The sequence below is a fragment of the Sprattus sprattus genome, assembly GCF_963457725.1.
Source record: "Sprattus sprattus genome assembly, chromosome: 19".
NCBI classification, from domain to species: Eukaryota; Metazoa; Chordata; class Actinopteri; order Clupeiformes; family Clupeidae; genus Sprattus; species Sprattus sprattus.
This window is the reverse complement of record NC_137917.1, coordinates 757135-780950: the sequence shown is the minus strand read 5'-3', so window position 1 is coordinate 780950 and position 23816 is coordinate 757135. Positions and strand designations below refer to the sequence as shown.

The 23816-nt window shown below is 42.2% G+C and overlaps 1 protein-coding gene across 1 annotated transcript; it reads left to right on the top strand.

Annotated features, from left to right (window-relative positions):
• Positions 1-227: 227 nt before the first annotated feature.
• On the top strand, positions 228-23816 carry dgat1b (diacylglycerol O-acyltransferase 1b; the record flags this gene model as incomplete). Its single annotated transcript, XM_080857462.1, has 17 exons — positions 228-451; positions 893-980; positions 11511-11551; positions 13802-13887; positions 15845-15897; positions 16126-16231; positions 19223-19351; positions 19931-20002; positions 20207-20310; positions 20444-20482; positions 20580-20621; positions 20710-20754; positions 21429-21541; positions 21707-21772; positions 22068-22155; positions 23206-23268; positions 23430-23816. The coding sequence occupies 17 exons, from the start codon at positions 228-230 to the stop codon at positions 23574-23576; spliced, it is 1506 nt and encodes a 501-aa protein (XP_080713588.1). The 3' UTR covers positions 23577-23816.

Here is a 23816-nt window from a genome sequence, read left to right as displayed (position 1 = left end):
GGTCAGACAACTGTCGTCAACTTTCGAAAAGCGGAACTTGATCATAAAGTGTGTTGTAGTTCGCATGATGTATCGGACAACAGTGAGAATGCTAGTGTCTCAGCAGCGTAGGCATAGCCTATTCGTGTTCCTGTTATAAACCCTGCTGTTGAAGCTACGTTTTTGACATTGCAACAAAGTTACTTTAAAGTTGTTTAGGCCTGCTTGGCGATTCCAAATGAACATTTATGACAATGGGTGACAGGGAAATAGTTGGTCCCATCACTCGTCAAAGACGGGCAACCTTCTCGATGACAAGACGTGGCTCTTTGAAAACCCCGAATGAATTTAACGGAGGATTAAATGCAAAAAGTGTCGGTAAAGGTAAAACGGACCGTAAGGGTCAGAAATCCCAAACTAATGGAAACCCAAACGAAACAAACAAACGGAAAAGTCATGGCGATAGACTAAGGTAAGAAACTCTTAGATCCTACTTTTAATAACTCATATTGCCAATCACTTCAGTTTAAGATCGAAGGACAAACGACGATTTATACGCAGCTGTCAATGTCATTGGTAACTGTGTGGGGTGTGTCTCAATCCGGTGTGACTGTGAAGTCAGTGTAGGTAGCTGGGAGACGCACCTACCTTTTTAATAGTGACTCATGTATTTAACTCTGTAGCCTACTACTTACAATACACAAAGAACATGACATATAGTTGTCCATAATCAGATTACTCTGTCGTTATTAGACGTTATGCAAGGTATCAACTTCAAAACACAGAGGGGTCGATTTAGCCTGCCATCCTAGTCCAAGATGTCCCATTTCTATCTTATTAAATAGCTTTCAAACATTGCATTTCTAACGGTATGTCATATATACTGGTCTTTTTTTTCATTGTTTGTCCTCAGTTGTCACAAGTTGCATGAGTCCCTGCTCAGCTCCTCTAGTGGATTCAGTAACTACAGAGGCATTCTCAATTGGTGTGTTGTCATGCTGGTGAGTGGTGAGGACTATGATCTTTTTTCACATATCCATTTCAGGCTTCAGACCGGCTCCTTGCCCAAGCTTACCCACTCCAGTGTATCTGCTTTCTACCAGTGTAAGGTGTCACACTAATTGGCACACATCTCTAGTGTGAGGTTATGAAATAATACAATTAAATCAGGATTCAAATGCTTCAATATGGGTGTGCTTTATGATAGGATATGTGGCTAGACTGTGGCCAGTTTGAGTTGGAGAGGTGCTACAGGTTGTGAATAACATAGTTGTCAGTGAGTGACTGTATGCACATGTAGCCTGCGTTGCATGTACAAGCACAGTCCCACATGGGACTCGAGGTCACAACCTCAGACATGGGAGGAGGGCGTTGTAGCAGGGAGGCTCAAACCCATGGGTGCTACTGTCTGTCACTAGCAGGATGTGGCAGGGTGTGAGGTTGACTCACTGCACAGCACTGTACCTGCTGGCTGCCCCTACACATTAGACTCGGATCTTTGATTAGCGGCAGAAAAAAGGGCACTCCATAGACAAATCACACTATTCACAAACAGATGATCAGTGTCACTGTTTTACACCTCCTTTGTTACAGTGTAACAAAGAATACATTTCCATAATTTGGTAATTCCTTGATTTTTTGGAACCCAAATAGGCAGTTAAATGCAAGACCCTATGTTGACGCAATCCAACATAAAGTCTGACTTTTTATCACTAGGAGGCGCACAATAAGCAAACATGTACGTATGATCATGAAATTTGGCAAAGCTAAATATCGGATTCTTGATTTCCAAAAGCATTTGTCTGTCACGGCCAATCAAAATCGATGGTGAAGCCAACACATAGGAAATACATTTGTGATAAAATTTAGTAGGAGAGCTGACAACCATGCCCTCGACATGGTGGCATTAAGTTGCCATGGTGACTGTGCCCTGTTGGACTGCTTGGCCCCCTCATCACTGCTTGCAGCTAAATTAATGAATGAATTCATATTATCCATGAACAACTAAAACTAGACTGATAAACCTACATGCGTGAAGGTATACTGTTCTATCTATACATCTATTCATACACAAGGCATCAGGTTTGAGGCTTGAGGACAATGGCTGCATTTTCCTAACTTAAATTGATGCTGGATTAACATGTGCACTGCCTTAGTAAGGAGCCTTGGTCCTGTCCATGTGCACTGAGGAAATGGACGACTAGTATCTCCCTCAGTGCTCTGAATTCCCTACAACTTCCTGTTTAAAGGCTCTTTCCTCCCCCCTTCACGGCACACCCCTACTATCTAGGACAGGGGTGGGCAAACTTTTTGACTCGCGGGCCACAATGGGTTCTAAAATTTGACAGAGGGGCCGGGCCAGGAACAGATAGATGGAGTGTTTGTGTGAACTAATCAGGGCCTCGTTTCCCGATAACGACGTATCTTAACGGCCTACGTGGATTTTCGCGACATCGTAGACTAAGTAACACTTTCTATTTACGTGCGTTTCCCAACCATCAACTTAAAGTCAGGTGCACGAGCGCAACGTGCACGAGTTCTTAAGTAGCTCTTAGGAGCTGTTTACGTCAGGTTAACCTGTTTACGTTAATTGCTGTGAAATTAGCTAGCCTATGCGTGCATCGAACGTGCAATGTGCACTGAATTCGGGGCGGGGATAGTAACGCCATCTCCAGCAGAGTATTTAAACTGTGTTCCCATTGTAAGGACATTTATTACGATCTGTCTGAGAGTGGGCTGTCAAAGCTAGCATCATCGAAGTCATACAGTACAGTAGGCTACATACATTCAATAAAATTAACCTACATTTGAGTCCAACTGCATGACCATTCTTACCCTACACTTACCCTTACAATAAAGAAGTGATCCTATTTCAACCATAACTTCATTTTAAATAATGTCTTTCTTTATGACATTTAGTTTATAGTTTAGACAGCAACGTTGACATCTACAGTATATTCAACTGCATCCACTACATAATCTCAAACTTTATTTGTTGGTAACTCTCCAAAAAGGCTACCATTAACACATTTCTTAATGAAAAGGAAACATGCATCACAATAATAGGTGTAACCTGTACCTATGTGGAGTGCAAATATGTCTTGCCATTACACTACCCAACAGCTCTACGTCTGCTAACACTACAGAATGCATAATTCCTACGGGCACTGCACTAGTTTTGTATAGCCTAATCTTTATTTTCAAATACTCAATATTCTTTATTTCTATTTTGATGGGAAAAGGCAGGTGAAACAATGACATTCTCATGATGTGCTATACACAGAAACATCGTTTGGATTTCTTCTATAATAGGCCGAACGACGCCCCTGGATAAGGTGTCGAGGGGGTTGAAGCGTACGTCATGCGTGACTGTATGAGCTATGAAACTAGCGATTTAAAAAAAGTTTCAATGAAGAACATGGTTGCAAATATATATGTATACAACTGTGTAGAGCACGAAACAACCATCTACAGTGCCACTTTAAAGTATGTGAACCCCTTGACCACTTAGGAGTTTTCTGTTGTTTTACCATGATTTTTCATTTTTTTAATCACCAATTTTCCATAGAAGGAATGTCAGGTTTATGTTTATCATTTGTATGTACTTTTTTTAGAGGGAATTGTTTGAGTAGCCAAAAGACTACATGAAACATGGAATTAGTCCATTTCAAAAGTAAGTGAACCCCCAGCTGAATTTGTAAAGTCAAGCAGGTAACAGATTCAGTGAAACTTATTTGGGTGCTTAATTAGTCAATTAAGCAAACCGATCATCTGAGACATCCTTAGGGAAAGGTTTGGGCAACACAGATTAAAAGAGGGAGGAAACCAACCAAACTACCGTAGTGCCAAGGTGTACCCACACAGATCAACAATGCCGAAAGGAAACGAGATATCCGAGAACATCAGGAAGAAGGTTCTGACAGCCCATCAGTCTTGGGAAAGCTATAAGACCATCTCCAAAAGATTCCAGCTCCATCCATCCATCCAAGACAAATAATTTAGAAATGGAGGGCATTCAACATGACCGCATCTCTGCCTAGAAGTGGACGCCCATCAAGACCATCACCAAGAAGCACCAGAAGAAGAATACATCAGGTAAAAGTCAACCCACACATCACCTCTAAAGAGTTTCAGACCTCTCTGGCAGCATCTGGGGTAAATGTACATGGGTCTACAATCAGACGAAAATTGAATAGACATGACATTCATGATCGGGTTGCTAGAAGGAAGCCTCTGCTCTCAAGAAAGAACAAAACTGCCCGTTTCAACTTTGCCCGAGAGCACTTGGATAAACCAAAGGCCTTCTGGAAGTCCCTTCTTTAAACAGATGAGTCCGAGATAGAATTATTTTGTCACGATCAAAACCAACAATTTTCGTCTGATTGTAGACCCATGTACATTTACCCCAGATGCTGCCAGAGAGGTCCGAAACTCTTTAGAGGTGATGTGTGGGTTGACTTTTACCTGATTTATTCTTCTTCTGGTGCTTCTTGGTGATGGTCTTGATGGGCGTCCACTTCTAGGCAGAGATGCGGTCATGTTGAACCCTCCATTTCAAAATTATTTGTCTTGGATGGATGGATGGAGCTGGAATCTTTTGGAGATGGTCTTATAGCTTTCCCAAGACTGATGGGCTGTCAGTACCTTCTTCCTGATGTTCTCGGATATCTCGTTTCCTCTCGGCATTGTTGATCTGTGTGGGTACACCTTGGCACTACAGTAGTTTGGTTGGTTTCCTCTCTCTTTTAATCTGTATGGCCCAAACCTTTCCCTAAGGATGTCTCAGATGATCGGTTTGCTCAATTGACTAATTATTCACCCAAATAAGTTTCACTGAATCTGTTACCTGCTTGACTTTATCAATTCAGCTGGGGGTTCACTTACTTTTGAAATGGACTAATTCGATGTTTCATGTAGTTTTTCAGCTTCTCAAACTATTTCCTCTAAACAAGTACATGCAAATGATAAACATAAACCTGACATTTCATCTATGGAAAATTGGTGATAAAAAAATAAAAAATCATGGTAAAACAACAGAAAACGCTTAAGTCCTCAAGGGGTTCACATACTTTCAAGTGGCACTGTAGCTAGAAAGCTACCATATAAGCCAATGGAGTGGTGGCATAAGCGCTAATTCTGCCATAAAACTACTTTTTGAAAGCTTCAGTTAAGACCTACATACTCTGCATTGGTCGCGTAGCACATTTCAGATCAAACCGAGTCATTATAAACATATAAAAAGTTGTGTAGATAGCTTTATTAATGTAAAATATTCCTCGCTTCAAGTAGCCATGTTTTTTTTTTAAATTCCCCTTTCTTCCGAACGACGGTCGAACGACGCCCCTGGTGGATTAAATCGCTAAGTGTGAAGTTACTACTGGTCCTGACCACACGTAGAATTCTTCTCAACGAAAGATACACTTAAGCTAAGTGCCGCGTCGGGAAACCCGTCTGCAACGTAGGATTCCTCTTACGAACGATTTCAAGTGCTTTTTAGGCTAAGTGCGCGTTCGGGAAACGAGGCCCAGTGGTGTAGTCCAGGGTATACGCAGGAGGAGGAGTATACCCACTTATTTTTCAGTCAGCATAGCGTATACCCACTTCTCAAAACAGAATGTTTATCCTGCGCTGTATGGGCTGCTTAAAAAAAATTAAGAGTAGCCTATACCCACTTCTCTAGGGACCACTACACCACTGGAACTAAATGACATGTAAAAATCATCACATGTAAGGATTTGGCCTTTAACAGGTAGCAAAGCATTTATTTGCAAGGCAATTTAACAAATTGCACGAACATGACCAATACAAAAACATGTCATAACGTGACTGATCAAACATCATGAAAACATCTGAGGCCTGCGACCAATTCCTACCTTACTTGAACTTCTTTATTATTTACATTAACAGGTTAGAGCAGCCACGCAGGCTCTGTGCGGCATAGAGCTGCAACAATAAGTCGACAAAATCGACAACGTGACGTCGATTGTGAAAAATTGTCGACGTGGATTTTTATAGTCGACGCGTCATTTAATTTAATCAAAAAAAAATGTTGTTTGTTTTTTTTGGGCCATTTGCTAGCCGAGCTACGGTCATTTCCATACGGCGTTGCAAGGCACTATAGGAATTGCAAAATATTGCTTCTTTACCTAATAATAATAATTGACCATCACTGAGGCAAATGGAACAGAATCTGCAAATAGCCTAGCATACGAATCAAACTACTGACAGAGAAGACAAATATAACACCTGCTTTCTATACTTTTATAGCAGTGAAATATAAACATTCAAATACATATATTATTCTACATGTGCACAATTTGAAAATATGCATGACAAAGATCAAGCACCATTTTCTTTACCCTCCGTTCTCCTCCGTTCTCCTACCTTCATGTGCTGCATAACAGAAATTGCCGACAGAAAAGCGAATTATTCTGAGATGGCTCATGTTACTATGGAAACAATAAACAAAGCTAGCTTTGGCCCACACATGCATTGCGAGATCATGGGCAAATGGGGGCATTACAGGAGAAAGGTCAAATTGAATGTAATAATATTTGGACAAGTTCGGTGGGCCGGATTAAAAAGCCCAACGGGCCGTAGTTTGCCCATGCCTGATCTAGGAGAATCTGTTAAGAAAGTGACATTGAAGGACACAGTAAAGGTGTCTTCAGTTGGAGGTTCAGTGGCTGTTTTGCTGTTGTCTTTCATCAGATGCTTGTTCATTTCGAACTGTTGAGCTAGTGAATGAGATCTGTGAGAACACTGGCTCTTTTTTTAATGAGATAAAATCCCATCCAGTCTCGGAGCAGAGAGAATGGGAGCAGCCATGCATGCACCAACACGCCACTTACAATCTTATCTCCCACTCTCTTCTCAACACACTCATCAGTATTTGTCCCCAGCACTCTTCTTGCCAGGTGAGTTGCTTCTCATTTGCAGCCTAGCGTCAGTAGGCTACAGGGGTGTCCATCCAGGCAAACCCAGAGCTTAGACTATAGGGCCTGCATACAGAGGGAAGCTCAGAATAGGTATTCTTTCAGGCATGTTGACTGAGGAACATTGAGAGTGCTAGAACTGGTGAAATGAGGAGCACAGCAGAGCAACGCAATTCAGAGATGTTGCAATGTGGATGTGTTTTGATATAGTTTGTAGGACTGCCATTGCCTTGGGGTATTCTGTACTTTCACAATGGGCATGTAATGACCACAACCCGTTTCAAGCTACTATTGTTTGTATTGAATGATGAGCAACAGCGATTTATGTTCATGACCCAAATGGGAAAAAAATATTGGATTCATTTCAGGCAGATATGGAGGCTCATGTAGCTCATATATTCACTATTGAGCTCTCACCTCAGGCTTCAGGCTATTTAGGGAAACCTGTGACAGTTTCCACTGCCTGTTACAGTCATACTCCACATGCTTATGGAATGAAGTGCAGCTTCATTTTTTGATGTGGTATTAATGTATTAATATTGTATTTGATGAAGTCATAAGGTATTAATATTGTATTTGATGTGGTCATAATGTCTTTTCAGGATCTGGCAAAGGAATGATAAAACTGTTCAATGCATATACTTACACATACAGTACATAGCTCACACTAGGGGCTAACACATACATAGCTCACACAAGGGGCTAACACATACAAACACACACTAGGGGCTTTGAAGAAAAGGGCAGTGGAGGAGAAAGACAGAGTTTGGTAAAAAAAAAAAAACAGCCTATTCCGCTTAGATGGGTTGTCTTAAACTCCACTGATATATTAGTGGTGTGGACTTTGGATAGAGGCATGGTGACATGTACTTCTCTGACAAGAAAAAAATGTCATGTACCCTTTATTTGAAGAGTGGAGCATTATGCCTTAGCCTACATGTTTCTGTAGTAGCCAGGAAGCAGGAGCACACCTGCGATGTGGATGAATGCAACTGAAAGTTAACACATATCCTGGCAGGCTTTATATATTTTTATTAATGTTATTTTGAAAAGTTTAAACCCTTTCGAAGGCTCAACTATCTGGGAAAAGATAGTCCAGTTTGTATGACTTCGATTGAATGCCCAGTCATCCATGATGTAAATACACAATACCGACTTTTCTTTTATGTCAAATATATTTCCAAAGCTTCTATTGACATGACATTTTTGCCAGATGTTGGTAACAACAACAAGTAATCCAAACATACAAAGAAACCATAACAAATAAGTTCAGACATTAAGTTATGTTTAATAATGTGAAATGACACAGGGAAAAAGTATTGAACACTGATATTCATTTAATACTTTGTGCAAAAGCTTCAAGACCACTCCTGTATGGAGATACTTGTCGTATGCATTACTCAGGTGTGATTTTGGCCCATTCTTCAACACAAACAGTCTTCAAATCTTGAAGGTTCCCTGGGCCTCTTCTATGAACTCTGATCTTCAGTTCTTTCCATTGATTTTCAATTGGATTCAAGTCAGGTGATTGGCTTGGCCATTCTAGCAGCTTTATTTGCAATCATTGCAATGCAACGTGATATCATATAAAAGGTTAATTGAGCTTTTTTAATTATCAACTTAATTGAAATACTTAAATTAATACTGGTACCGAAGTCTTTTTGTAGACAGCTAAACAGGCTGATTATTTGATTGCTCTAGGGCTAATAGGATCCTATTTTGCGGCCTCTGATATCAGAAGGTGTCACTTGCTAAAAGGACTGCACTGCACTGCACAGATAACAGTTTTCCCATAAAAAATGTGGATATCAAAGAAGAACTGGGTGCCTGAAACAGCATAGAAACAAATGTCTTATCAAACAATGACTGACAAAGAACTGAAGAATAGGGGGTTGTAAATACACAAGACTTAACGAGAAAACCAGAGGTGAAAGTAATGATTCAATGATCAGGAACAAAGAAACCAGGAAGTGACAAGGGGTCACAATGGGGACACACTGAGGACAAATTCAAGGATGCATCTTTGTTAGGACGGGTTCTTCCAAGTCGGGTCCTTCAGAGGCTAAACAAGACCTATCATTTGAAGAACAATGGAACAGTCTAGGGAGTGTGCAGATGTGGGTAATTGAAAAGGTCCCACCACGCTGAAGTTTCGCGCTGCTGTTTTAAAACTCTATGATACATGCAGATAGGATGGTGAGTGCTTTAAAAACGCAGAGGGTACTCCAACTGCATCCTTGACTCTGCCCTTGATAGAATTTGAAGGATCCTAGACTTGGCAACAGCCCTTCAGGGATTCTATACCGTAGCATCCTTAAAAAGGCAGCCATCAAGGATCCTTCCTTGACTCTGAGAAACATCTATGGAATCACATGGTTAACCAAGGAAGTAAACAAAGATGCAAGAATATTAAAAAAATAAAAGAAACAGACAGTAAAAAGTGCAGAACATGACAGTCAAGCACATCCTCTAACAGTCAGGTCCAGCTGCACTGTTCCTGTGGATTTGGAGATGATAAAAGAAAAAATCCCTAGACAAACTTTCAAGCCCTGAGTCTCAACAGTGAATGAGAGCCCCACTACATCCTACTCCAGCACTGGGTCTGGCCTGGAACTAGCAGGCCGGGGCCTAGCTGACTGGAGACCAACATGGAGGGATGGTTGGTCCACAAACTTGCTGGCTGGGACCAGTTGGTCAGTCGTTCTGTAAAAAAACGCATGATAAAAGAACTGGACCTAAGCGCACAACATTTAACACAGTTTTCCATCAAAGTGAAGTCTTAACTTATAACATGGATTTGCAGTAAGAACAGGATATGTGCGGTGAAACACAAAGAAAGACTGACAAAGAACTAAAGAAAACCAGGGGCTTAAATTCACAATATTTATTCAGAACATGAAACAGGTGAAACTAATGATTCAGTAATCAGGAACAAAGAAACCAGGAAGCTGCACATAGGAAAGGAAAAGTGACAAAAGGAAACACTTGGTTAACCAAGAAAGTAAACAACAAACAGACTGTGAAAAGTGCAGAACGTGACAAGAAGGTAACCCCCAAGGGTTCTTCATGGCCTAAAGGTTCTCTGACGAATGATAAAGAGTTTTATAAAATATGAGGGACACTTTTCTGTCTGAAATTGCCAAGCTAGTACCAAAATGGTTCCAGCAGATTTCAACAAAGGAAGCGTTATTAGAGGGTTCTAAGTAGACCCTTTCTTGAAATGAATAAAAGAAGAGCCATTTCCAAAAGGGCCATGTTGAGGAGCTCTAGTGTAGGCTGTCTTTCCTCAGAAAAGTGGGCCATTAGAACACAACATCCTAATCACAGTGACTTTCAAAATCCCTCCTTGGCTTTTGGCTTTGATTTATTTCTTTGGTTTTAGAGAAAACAGCAGGACATCCCGTTCTCTCCGCTCCACTAAACAAAGCAGTGGAATCACTCTCTCTTCAGAAAGGCTCCACAACAGCACTATCTGCAGCTCTTGAATGTTTAGAGCTTTTACTGCTTTAATAAAATGCAATGCCATTCCCTTTAGCTGAGCGCTCTGAAATTAAGAAGAGTAATTATTTTATGTCCTATGAGGGCTGGGAAAGGGAGGGTATTAGGATCTAAATAGAAAAACACTCAGCAACAGCTCTCGGGTTTGAATACCAGCGCGGGCTGGAGCTCTGCCAGCTCCGCTGTCTCCTTCAAAGCTGGGGAGAATACACTTTCAACTCCAAGATGGTGCTAATCCAGGCTTTTGAGACCAGATCATTTTGTCATCCCAATAGTTTTTTTCACACCCTGTAAACTTTACCATATCTCCTCCTGGAGAGCCTGCCTCTTCCAAAAGCACTATAATGAGATGGCCCAATCCAGAAAGGACCTAACCATGAGTTGGTGTGGGAGAAGTCCTGGAAACTATTGCAGGCTTGCACCCAGTTCACGTGCATTGTCTGAGAGACCTTTTCAAGAGCACAAAAGCTATTTGGTTGTAAGCGGCATAGCTAATGAAAGCATTGTTTGAACTCTGTGGAATTTAATATGTGTGAAATGTTAAGATATAACTAATTAGAGAGGTTCACTAGACATTGTATTAGAATTTTCTCATTTGTTGTAAACTCAGGAGTTTGACAGCGAGCACAGTGAACTCCCTTAGTTCCACAGGAAATTAGGTTTGTGAGTAGTATGGGTCTCCAATAGATTTACTGCAGAATTAAGCAATTAAAAAAGAAATTCTGGAAAAAATGCCTCTTTTATGTTTTTTTTTGTTGCAAAGAGCCAAGAGGCCTTTGAAAAAAAGACAGATTTGCAACTTTGTGTCACTTTTAAAAGATTTTATGTCAGCTAAAGTTACCTCCTTGTGGGCTACTAATTTATTATGTTTTCCATAAGAGATGGGTTGCCCCGTCAAATTCAGTTTCTTTCTTTGTAACTGTTGTGATACGACCCTTCCAAACAGTCACTGTATAAATTGCACTTAAGTAGACTGGATCATTAATACAGTCTGTTCAGGCATAGATAAGACTTAAGGGTGTTTACTTTAAGATGGTTTCTGTATTGTGCTTAACCTCACCTGACAGAATCTTTCTCTGTTCTTTGTTTGCATGGTAGGTATTGAGCAATGCACGCCTCTTCCTGGAGAACCTCCTGAAGTAAGTGTAACATAAGGTGCCTCCAGCCCCCACAGGGGACTATCACTCTTAAGCCCCATTTACATGAAGCCTAGATTCACTGAATAGGTTTCATTTTTCACACGAATCGAATCTTTTCATTTCATAAAGACGGAGCCTGGAAACGAGAGATTTGCGTAAAAACGGAGCCACCAGATTGTGGTGAACGGGCTGTAGTACATACCCCACGCCTGTGGGTGGCGCTTTAGCGCTGCTACATACAACTGAAAAAAACGTGAAAAACGTAGAAGAAAAGACTAAACAGCACACGGTTAAACACATTACACAAGACATTCAAGCTCCAATTAGCAACATTACATTATGGTCGTTCATAAAATCAGCGGTCAGACTAAAGGTTATGCGAAAATGAATTATATTTTCTATTGATAATAAAGAGTTTGGAACAGTACAACATGACATGGCTGTCATCCCATTTCCCATGAGGCTTTGCTCCGACCATTCTACATTAATGTATGAAGAAAAAAGCGAATTAAATCGCTGGCCAATTTTTATTTGTGGTCATGAAAGTTATGTAACGTCTGAATAAAAAGAATTAGATCAAGATAGGAGGCTAAACAAAAATCAGTAGGCTGGATTAATGGGAGTGAATTCGAGACCCACCACGAGTGAGATGTAAACGGAGAACAAGTGATATATATATTGGTTGGCGACTGTGAAGTGATCGTTGCGGATACCGTGTGCGGATAGAGAGTGCTCGTCTAAATGATAGGGCTATCTTTGCGGACAAAGACAAACTAGACTTCGTCTAAGAGGCTGTTTGTCTTCGTCCGTGCAGTTTGTCTTCGTCCGTGCTGTTCAGAATACAGATAGCCTTATCATGTAGACGAGCACTCTCTATTCGCACTCTCTATCCGCATCGATCCAAATCGGGGGTAGAAAGTGAGTAGATTTGAATCGGTACGGGGGCTGGTGTTCGTCTGCACGGATTCACGCAACCTGATGACGTCATTGCCCCACATGATTGTTTCGTGATCTCCAACCACTATATATATCACTTGTTCTCCCTCAAAATCTCACTCGTGGTGGGCCTCGAATTCACTCTCATTAACCAAGCCTACTGATTTTTGATTAGCCTCCTATCTTGATCTAATTCTTTTTATTCAGACCTAACATAACTTTCATGACCACAAATATAAATTGGCCAGCGATTTAATTTGCTTTTTTATTCATACATTTTTGTAAAATGGTCGGAGCAAAGCCTCATGGGAAATGGGATGACAGACATGTCATGTTGTACTGTTCCAAACTCTTTATTATCAATAGAAAATAGAATTCATTTTCGCATATCCTTTAGTCTGACCACTGATTTTATTAACCACCATAATGTAATGTTGCTAATTGGAGCTTGAATGTCTTGTGTAATGTGTTTACCGTGTGCTGTTTAGTCTCTTCTTCTAGGTTTTTTTCAGTTGTGTAAATAAAGCGCTAAAGCGCCACCCACAGGCGTGGGGTATGTACTACAGCCCGTTCAACACAATCTGGTGGCTCCATTTTTACGCAAATCTCTCGTTACCAGGCTCTGTCTTTACAAAATTAAAAGATTTGATAGGTGTGAAAAATGAAATAGATTCAGTGAATCTAGGCTCTGTGTAAAGGGGGCCTGAATTGGGCTTTAACAGACTCAAGGCAACACTCGTCGGTTGCAAGATTAATGCTTGGACAAGAGAAAAACTAGTGCAGCAGTGAGACAATGTCACTCTGATGATGACTTCACTTAGACACACGCAGTAGAACTTCTTGGCTGTCAGAAGAGTCAAGTATACTGGCCTGTTTTAATGGAAAAGAACATTTAGCAGGTTAAACACTTGCAAGATTTTCTGTGAGGACAGACAATACAGAGCCATTTTTGACAGTTAAATATCAACACCAAAATCTCTTGTATCAAAGAAGAGCCTGCAGGCTCATTCACGTATCACGTATAGCATGTTTGTTTGGAGACAGCAGAGAACATGGCATACAGCAGCTTTAACTGAGTAGTGTGGACCATCAGCCCCATGCTGGGCACGCCATATGCTGTCATGTTGTCACGCACAATATGGCAGGCATGGGGCTGCCGTCCAGATGCCAGCTTCTAGAGCAGCTCATCAGTGGTGTGACGGTGGCCAGACGGGCCGGTGGCACACGTCGCAGGAAGGCAAACGATCCCATGTGAACAAGATTGCTGTTATTGTAAACAGTGTGTCTGAGCTGTTTCGTCTCCCTGCTTTAAAGGTATGGAATCTTGGTGGACCCCATCCAAATTGTGTCCCTGTTCCTGAAGGACCCGAATAGTTGGCCTGCAGCATGCCTGGTCCTTGGTATGTAAACTCTGGCTTCTTTTGTCTGTGATATTTCAGTGGCGCAGACTGAGGCAGAGGGTAGGTTAGACCGCAAGTTGAAGCTCCTTCAGGTTGTAGTGTTACAGCATCTACTCCCTGGTATGAAGACATTATGAGTTTAGATATAGTCTTAGTATTGTGTTAAAGTTATAGCAGTTTGAAAGTTCTGCAAGAACACCACAGCTGACCACAGACACAGGCACAGACACAGACACACACACAGACACATGCACAGACACAGGCACAGGCACACACACAGACACAGACACAGGCACACACACAGTCACACAGGCACAGACACAGGCACAGACACAGGTACAGGCACACAGGCAAAGGCACAGACACAGGCACAGGCACAGGCACAGACACAGGCACAGGCACAGGCACAGGCACAGGCACAGGCACAGGCACAGGCACAGGCACAGGCACAGGCACAGGCACAGGCACAGGCACAGGCACAGGCACAGGCACAGGCACAGACACACACACACACACAAAGACAGACACACACACATAAACCCACACACACCACACACACAGCCACGCAGGCACAGACACACAGACATAAAGACACAGACACAGGCACATAGCAAGTTGAAGGGCGGCCCTGCAGTAGGACACCAGGGCATTAGCTTAGCTTTAGTGGTGCATCTCTGTCCTTAGGAACACCCACCTGCCCTACTTTCAGCCGAACAGTCAACACCAGAGAGAACCCCCTCTGTAAATGTCTGTGTGTCTGTGTGTGTTTGAGAGGGAAGGGGGGGGGGGGGGGGGGCAAGTCACATGATCTCAATTCCACAGCATTAAGACATCCACATCCACCTGATACAACACTGTGCATTTACAGTATAGAAGAAGTAACAATAAGAAAGTAAGATAGAGCTTTTTTTTGCTCTGTGATTTTTTTTTCTTTCTGTTTCTGCCTACTTTGCACTGGTAGCAGGTGTTGCATGTGTTTGAGTGTGAATATGCTTGTTTGTGTTTACATGGGTGGATGACTTTGTCTGTGTGTGTGTGTGTGTGTGTGTGTGTGTGTGTGTGTGTTTGCTGTTGCATGGTCAAGTGTGCGTCATGCCAATGTGTGTGTTCAGTGTACATAGACTGTGTGTTCCGTCTGGCCTTCTGCCCTTGCCCAGGGTTCAGAGTGCGGTCAGCGGGATGACCCTTTCATGCTCCTCTGCCCTGCAAAAGCTGTCTCACTTAATTGAGCAGCTTGCCCCTCTTCTTACACCTAATTTGAAACGGTTTCAACATATTACTGATATATTGTATCCAGCCTGTTTATGAGGGGTGGGAATCTCTTGGCACCTCACGATTCGATTCCGATTCAGAGGTCAACAATTCGATTCTAAAACATTATTTTTTTTTTTACACACTTCCATTTTATGTTGAAATGCAAGCTGCATCGATTATTGCATTGCTCATAGAAAGTCAAAATTGTGACAAGAAAAAGCTTTTTCTCTAATAAAGCAAATAGAGAAGGTAATTCATCTGTTGATTTTCTTTAATTATCAAACACAAAGTAGAAAGTGATTTTAGACTCTGAGTTGCAAACTCAAATGATTTAATTGTCGAAATACATCGATAATCGTTTTATCGGTTTCGAATTGATAACCGATAATCAATCAATAATTGCATTTCAACATAAAATGGATGTGTAAAAAAATTTAAATTACAAAATCGATTACAAACTTTTCTGAATCGAGACAGAATCGATTTAGAGAGAATCGAGAAAAATCGATTAATCAATTTTCCCCCCACCCCTACTGTTTATAGTTTTGTTTATTCATCATTTATTTATTTTTTCAATGTAGCCACCTGCATTATACACACTGTAGTGCAATTGTAAAATCTACCCTAACAAATATGTTGACCTCAATGGTCAGTGCAACTGTTCTCATAACTGAAAATATCTGCCCCCTTCCCCTCCCCACAGTCTGCCATGTGTTTGTCATCATGGCCCTGTATGTGGAACGACAGCTGGCAAAGGTGAGTGTGGGTAACTGACCTCAGCACGACAGTCAAAAAAAAAATATCTGTGTTGTTCCATTGCCAAAACAGGGAACACAAAGTCGTGAATGTTACTGTGGTTCTCCACCCGGGCCTCCATTCTGTATACTGTGGTGTGTAGTTTCAGACATAAAAAGAAAGCGAATAGCCCTCATCATTTACTGGGAGTCTCTGGAAATGAGCTGGTGTCATCTGTTCTCCCCCCAGGGCTCCATCAGCGAGCAGTTTGGGATGTTTATTCATTTCCTCAACCTGTCAATCATCCTGTGTTTTCCCATGGCAACGGTTCTGTGCTTGCCCTCCATTACTCCAGGTGAGCCTTCCTCCCATCCCACAGAGCCGGCCGCTACCGCTTACAGTACAGTAATTATCCCCATGGCTTCCTATTTCTATATCAACAGCACATAACTGGACACCTCTTAAGGTGATCAGTCTCCACTTTTAAACAGAAATAATGATATGGAAACATATGTTCTGTTTCTGTTGACTTGTGTTGTATCCACTGAAACTTCTGTGACAGTATCACAAAAGTCAGGCGGCACATTGTTGTTGTATGTTTATGTACTTATGTCTAAAGAAGCACTCTATATTAATCCACTTAAAAGTAGCATGGGTAATTGAACATGTAGAGAGTATGATTCTTTAGCAAATGTCTATTTAAATAGCCACGGGTAAACAGTTGACATTTTCCCCCAAGTATGTGGATTCCAAACAACCCACCATTATTACTCTGTGTAATACTGCATACTGCTGTTGTGAACATGCAGAACTCCACACAGGTCCAAAAGCATCCTGTGGGCAGTCTACACATTTCAAATATAGATGCCAATCAGTGACAGGAGCAGAGGGAGAAACAAGAGCAGCACAGTCAAGTAGGAAGTGATATTGTGTGCGGTCAGCAGCAGCAACAGGGCCAGGACACTGTTTGCATCATGAAAGGTCGTGGGTCACATCAGGAGGCTGCTGTCACCTGTCAGTCCCTCTGACATCCACATGTCGGAGCACCTCCAGCCTAGCGGCCATGGCAACTCAGCTCCCCTGAAAGTGGGCCTTGGGCATGTTTCCCCAGTAGACCACCCTGCGGACGCAGATGCACAGTACTCTGATTATATGAGAAGTACTCAATTTGTAATTTCTTAAGGGCCTTGCTGTTTAAGCAGTCCCTACAGGATTTTGCAATTTTTCAAAAAATATCATTTTTTTATATATATTTATTTTTGTAATTTTTAGTTTTTTGGGGGGGATTTTGTGATAGCGACATTTGCGAGAAATAGTGCGATTTTTGTTTCTAATTAACCCAAATTAAACTCCACATATAGGCTACTCAATCAGATTAATGAGAACAAAATCACAGACATCACACATGAGTATTTTAGTATTTAAATATTTCTTTGTAATATTATTTTAATATTTGTAGTTTTTGTGTGTTCTTATGTCTTCATTTCATGCAATGGAGACATAAGAAGCCTCATGTTAAACGTCATCTGATTTCACACATTTTGACAACTTTCTCTTTCTTATGTGGTGATTTCATCCATACTTGAATGTTACTGAAATTTAGTTGAAATAAAATGTCGTGCCTTGGTCCTTGGTTTGCACTTTTGAATTTAGGAACGGCCTTTTATTTTGAAATGCCGCCCCCAGACAGTTGCACGCAGCATGCCTTAAGTTTAATGTCACGTTTGAACACTATTTACAATTTGCCAACTGAATACAAGGCAAAATAACAATTTAGTTAATTTAACTTTTAATGAGATAACACCACTTCATGAGATACCACCGCTTCCCTGATGTCATCAATCCACACACCTGACTCTAAATTGACCAAACGGATATGAAGCAGTGGCAGTGTGGAGAGAGACTGCGTAATCTTATACCACCATCAGGAGGCCAGAAGAATCAGAAATAAGGTGCAATTTTAACAATAAGGCTTATTTTCTGCAGTTTTATGCACAACTTGTGCAGTAAATAAGAAAATAAGCAGTGTCACAAAATAAATGTGGTAAATTGCTGATTTTACATCAAATTAATAAATGGCAGAATGGCAAAAAGCTGGAGGGACTGTTAAAGGCTTTTGATGTCCATGTGCCAGCCTATAGGAGCAGGAGCATGAGCAGCTGGCTTTGTGCTTGTTTCCAGCCCGCTCTGAAGCTTTGTCAGGTGTGGGCTCTGAGTGCTGTCTCAGCAGCCCCGCTCAAAGCCCTGGGTGTCGCTCTCCCTTTGTTTCAGCTCGGCTCCTCTCAGCCACACCTGCTGTTGGCCTCTACTAGCCTAGCCTAGCCGCACTGCCACTGATGGGGCCTCGCGGCTGCACGTGTTTCACTCCCACTCACAGACGCATACCATATTTACACACACGCACGCATTCACGCTCGCTCACACCATGAGCTCAGCCCACATATCCTAAAGGAAGGAAAGAGAAGCGGCCACCGTCACCGCCACCGCGGTGGAGCCTCCTTTACATCCTCTCCCCCCGCTTTACCTTTCTCTCGGCGCGCCTGTTCCTCCTCATCTGTCGGCGCGGCGGGAGGGGACGGAGACAGACCATCTGCTGCTTGTAGCTCACGCAGAGTCCCCCCGCGCACACAGCAAGGTCAGGGGAGCACTGCCACCAACACGGCCTGGCACCGGTGCCCGCCAGCGTCTCTCTCCCACTCCTGCTGTAGCCGTGCCATCCTCCAGGGCGCAAGCATGGGCTAGTTCCACCCAGCATATGGCAGCTATTGATAAAGCAGTGGTGGTCCATCAAATAGAGGAGCCATCATGCCAGACCCAGGCACGTGATGGAGGGATGAGATGGAGAGATGGTGTGGCTTTGGCTCGGAGCTCTGTGCAGCACAGTAGTGCTAAATTTCACTTAAACAAGTGAAAGGATACATGACATCCAACTGTTTGATTGAAGTCTAAGTTGTGACCTATCATAGCACTGGCATTTTTTTGGGACTAGGTAACTTGGGAAGCCAAGTGAATGTTTGTTAAAAGCATAGTTGTTGCATCATCATTGGTTACATGCTGACTTTTTCTAACTACAGAAAAACAAACTAGTTACAGTTGTTGAAATACATAAATATGTTGTCATTACTGTGATCAGTACATAAATATGTTGTCATTACTGTGATCAGCACATAAATATGTTGTCATTACTGTGATCAGTACATAAATATGTTGTCATTACTGTGATCAGTACATAAATATGTTGTCATTATTGTGATCAGCACATAAATATGTTGTCATTATTGTGATCAGTACATAAATATGTTGTCAAGTCTGTGATCTCTGAACCTTTGTTTTGTCTTGTGTGTAGTGGGTGGAGCCTTCTCCCTGGGAGTGTACACCATCCTCTTCCTGAAACTGTACTCCTACAAAGATGTGAACAAGTGGTGTCGGGAGCGGAGGCAGACCGAAGCACGCAGTTTGTCCAGATCTCTCTCGTGTGAGTAATGCCCCACATCTCGACTTTCTCCTCATCAGTGCTGGTGTACTGAAGGCTACCGCCAGCTACCTGGACTACACTGTCATCTCTCTCTCTCTCTCTCTCTCTCTCTCTCTCTCTCTCTCTCTCTCTCTCTCTCTCCCTCGTTGTTTACTATCGATTCACCCATGGCCTCAGAATCTGGTTGGATGAAATGAAGCTGGCCGTTGTGCTCCTCCTTGACAGAACTGTTTGAAGCCTGTGTGTCTGCAGGAGCTCCAATGATAGTTTGCATTGTAACACATGGGGATCTCTGAGAGTCTCTGTGAAGTTACACCTGTGACCTAGTTGCTGAGTGCCCTTGATGGACATCTCCTCTGAGCTATTTTTACTGTAAACATTCACATGCTTTATGGAAGACCCCGTTTTCTAAAGGCCTTACTGCGCTGCCTCCTGCTGCTGTAATGAGGAACTACCAGCACCAGTGCTGCAACACTGCCCTGAGTGGGTGAAGGGCTGGCTCTGCTGTAGTCATGTTGCCAGTATGGTTACGTATGGTTATATTGAGTGAAATAGTTAATTATATCTGCTTCCTCACAGGTCCATCCACACCAACAGCCTCTGACTCTACCCAGACTCACATCTCTTATCCCGGCAATCTCTCTCTGCAAGGTGAGCAGGGCCACATACACACACACAGACACAGACACACACACACACACATACACACACACATACTCACACACACACACACACACACAGAGACACACAGACACACACATACACACACACTGAGACACACACATACTCACGCGCTCACACCATATCAGCACTATGACACAGTCAGACTCTCCTATGTTCCTCTTCTCATTTCAGACCTGTATTATTTTGTGTTTGCCCCCACACTCTGCTACGAGCTCAACTTCCCTCGTTGTCCACGGATACGCATGGGCTTCCTGCTGCGGAGGCTGTTTGAGATGGTGAGTCTTCTCTCCTGGACACCAGGGTCACATGATGAAGATCAGAAGTTCATGTTCATGATATACAGCGCTACCCAGGGCTAAAATATTTTAGTCTTCCTTTTCCTTCTTCTTCTCACATTTTCTATTATAGCTGCTACTTGCACAGCTGTTGGTTGGCTTGATACAACAGGTATGTTTTAACAATTCTGTTGTTGAGACCAGTGTAAATGCACATTGTAAAGCTTTATGTAATTAAGTAATAATCTATTTAAAAATCTGTTTTCCAGTGGATGGTCCCAGTTATCCAAAGTTCAATGAAACCACTGCAGGTAGTGTGCTTCAAAGAATTCTGTAATTTATCAGTTGAAGGAAAACTGTCACAATGCTGTACTGAACTTTACCTCACTGACTTTGTAGGAAATGGATTTTTCTAGAATGGTGGAACGCCTCCTGAGACTGGCGGTAAGTGGGCTGGTATTTACTGTAATGTTAAGTTAATGTTAATGTTGAATTGATGGTTTGCTTCTGAGTTTCAGAATAGGACGAAGCTTGTTCTATATGTTTCAGAAATCTTTTCACTCTATTATTATATTTGCAACAAGTCTTATTTTTAGATTATAGATGGAAAAATCATTTAAAGTGATGAGCAATAGTATTCTGTTAATTCTATGCAGAGACTTAACTTAAAATGATGAGCAATATTATTCTGTTAATTCTATGCAGAGTCTTCACTTAAAATGATGAGCAATATTATTCTATGCAGAGGTAGGCTTATGATCTTTGGAGCATAACAAGCCACGAAGTAAACTATAGATGCTGAGTGTGTGTTTTTGGAAGAGAGAAGAGCCAATTTGAATCATTCTCCTTTCATCCAGTACCCCTCATTTCAGTGGTTTATTTTCAACTCTTTGCCACAAAACACTGATCAGACCCAGGCCTGGATAATAACAGTATGATGCCCTTGGGTGACCAAAGGCAGTTCAATATCAACTACAATAGTGTGCAAGTCGTCTGGAAGTCCCTATGGATGAATGAATTATTCTATAAATGTTGCATTAATGGTTAATTCTGTCCCTGTTTGCATCGTTTCCAGTAAATATATCTAGATGATGTTACCTTGTATCCTTTCCCACCAGATTCCCAACCACTTGATCTGGCTGATCTTTTTCTACTGGTTTTTCCATTCCTCTATGAACTTCATGGCAGAGGTGCTGAAGTTTGGTGACAGAGAATTCTACAGAGACTGGTGGTAGGTGGTCTGACTTATTAAGTAAAAGTGGCTGAATATCTCTAGTCATTTAACTCAAATAGTTTAGAGTTCCTTGACATTTCAACCTGCTAATTAAGTTGTCTGCTCTGGTGTCCACCGTTTTGTCCATCTTTCTATAATTCAGGACCTCATTTACATTTACAGGAACTCTGAGACGGTAACATATTTCTGGCAGAATTGGAATATTCCTGTCCATAAATGGTGTCTTCGGTGAGTTTGACCATGAGCATGTAAATAAAACAGAAATAATATTATCCTCCTCAATTGTAAGAAGCTTTCATAGAGGCTGTACTAGAGTATATTGAAAGCTCTTTGAGTTGAGATGGGACGTGCACTGCTGAAGTTCAGTAATGGCCTTATCCCATTTTACTTGTATGATTTATAAATCCATGTTTGGGTCAACACTGCACACAAATATTCAAATGGTTTTCTTGAATGTGAATGTACACCGCAGTGGGATTGCTGTGTGTGTGTGTGTGAGTCACCTCAACTTCTTTCTCCTCAGGCACTTCTATAAACCTCTGCTGAGGAGAGGGGCCAGTAAATGGGCCAGCCAGTCTGCAGTCTTCTTCCTCTCAGCATTCTTTCATGAGGTGAGGTGTGGAAATATATGAGTGACCCAGACCTCAGCAATCACCTAATAGAATGGTGTGGCAGCTGCTCCGGAGCTAATTGCCCTTGTCACGGCCTCAGGAGGCTTTACCATCCATTAGAACAATGTACATGTGTAGTTGTGCTCTTCTATGCTTGCGGAAAGGAATTCTTCTTATTTCTAAACGCCAGCTCCAGCTTGAGGGAATGATCAGGAAGGCTGCCTACCCTGTGGGGTGACCCCCAGCCTGAGCAGTAAGGGACAGCAGTTCATCTCTCCCAGCACCAGTGGCCTGTTTCTGTGTTCAGGAATATATACTGTATCAGTGCTGGCAAGCTTAAGTGTCTGTATAGCACTTGGCTCAACTCCAGCACGCTTCAGCTGTGGTGAAGGTCAGCACTGAAGGATGGCAAGGATGAGCGGAGCAGAAGCAGGAACAGTATCAGGGCTCCTGCCTGACGAGATAAGAGCAGGTTCCTAGAGGAAGCTCCGTCCAGCCGGCAAGTTGCTAGTGAGATATCGGCCCCTTGGACAACCCGGTTTTTTTCTCCGGGAGCTCACCTTCAGAGGACATTGCGAGGCCAGGCAGTGTCTCTTGAGAGCAGAAACTAAAATTCCTTTGAAATTCAGCTCACACCTGGTCACGTGGTTCCACATCCATAAACACACATGAGAACACACACAGCCACAATCCACAACTCTCCCAGTGTCTAGGACTGTGAAACAGATAAACACCGTGCAAACAGAGAAATAAAGTAGTCTTCAGTTAATGACCTATACTGGACACTGAGATACCAGTATTTCATTTTCTAGTGTCTGATGACTCATCATTCCATATAGAGAGAGTACATATGGAACAGAGTACATACTAACCCCACCTGTATAGAGATAGTACATACTAACCCCACCTGTATAGAGAGAGTACATATGGAACAGAGTACATACTAACTGACCTCGCCCTACTGTCAGGCCTCCAGCTATCCAGTTCCCATCTCTGCTGTAAGTCTGTTTTCTGGACTTGAGTGTCTGTTTTTGTGCCTTTGCTTCCCAGTACCTGGTGAGTGTGCCTCTGAGGATGTTCAGACTGTGGGCGTTCATGGGCATGATGGCGCAGGTGAGGGACCGTAGTCTATTTTGTGCAGTGACCTGAGATGTGTGTGTCTGTCACTTTCATTGCTGTCTGTCAGTATGTTCACAGAGTTCCATCTGAGATGTGTGTGTCTGTCATTTTCATTGCTGTCTGTCAGTGTGTTCACAGACTTCCATTTGTTTCAGCTTCCACTGGCTTTTTTTGTGAGTCGGTATCTGAGAGGTAACTATGGGAACGCAGCAGTCTGGATGTCACTCATCATTGGTCAGCCCATTGCCGTCCTCATGTATGTCCATGATTACTATGTCCTTCATTATGCAGAGCGACCATAAACCACAGGACTTTAAGGTCCACTCTGCCATCTCCTGACAGTCTTAATCATGCAGACTAGCTTTTTCAGTGGTTTACATTCATTCTGACTCTTATCTCATATGCTCCAGAAAGTGTTTTTTATTACTAAAAGCCTTGTGTAAAGCCAGTTCAGGATTATATCATTTTGTGTGTAAAATATGTTTGGTATGTTACACACATTCTGTAAACATTGAATGTTTTTACTGTGCTGTAGAATACTG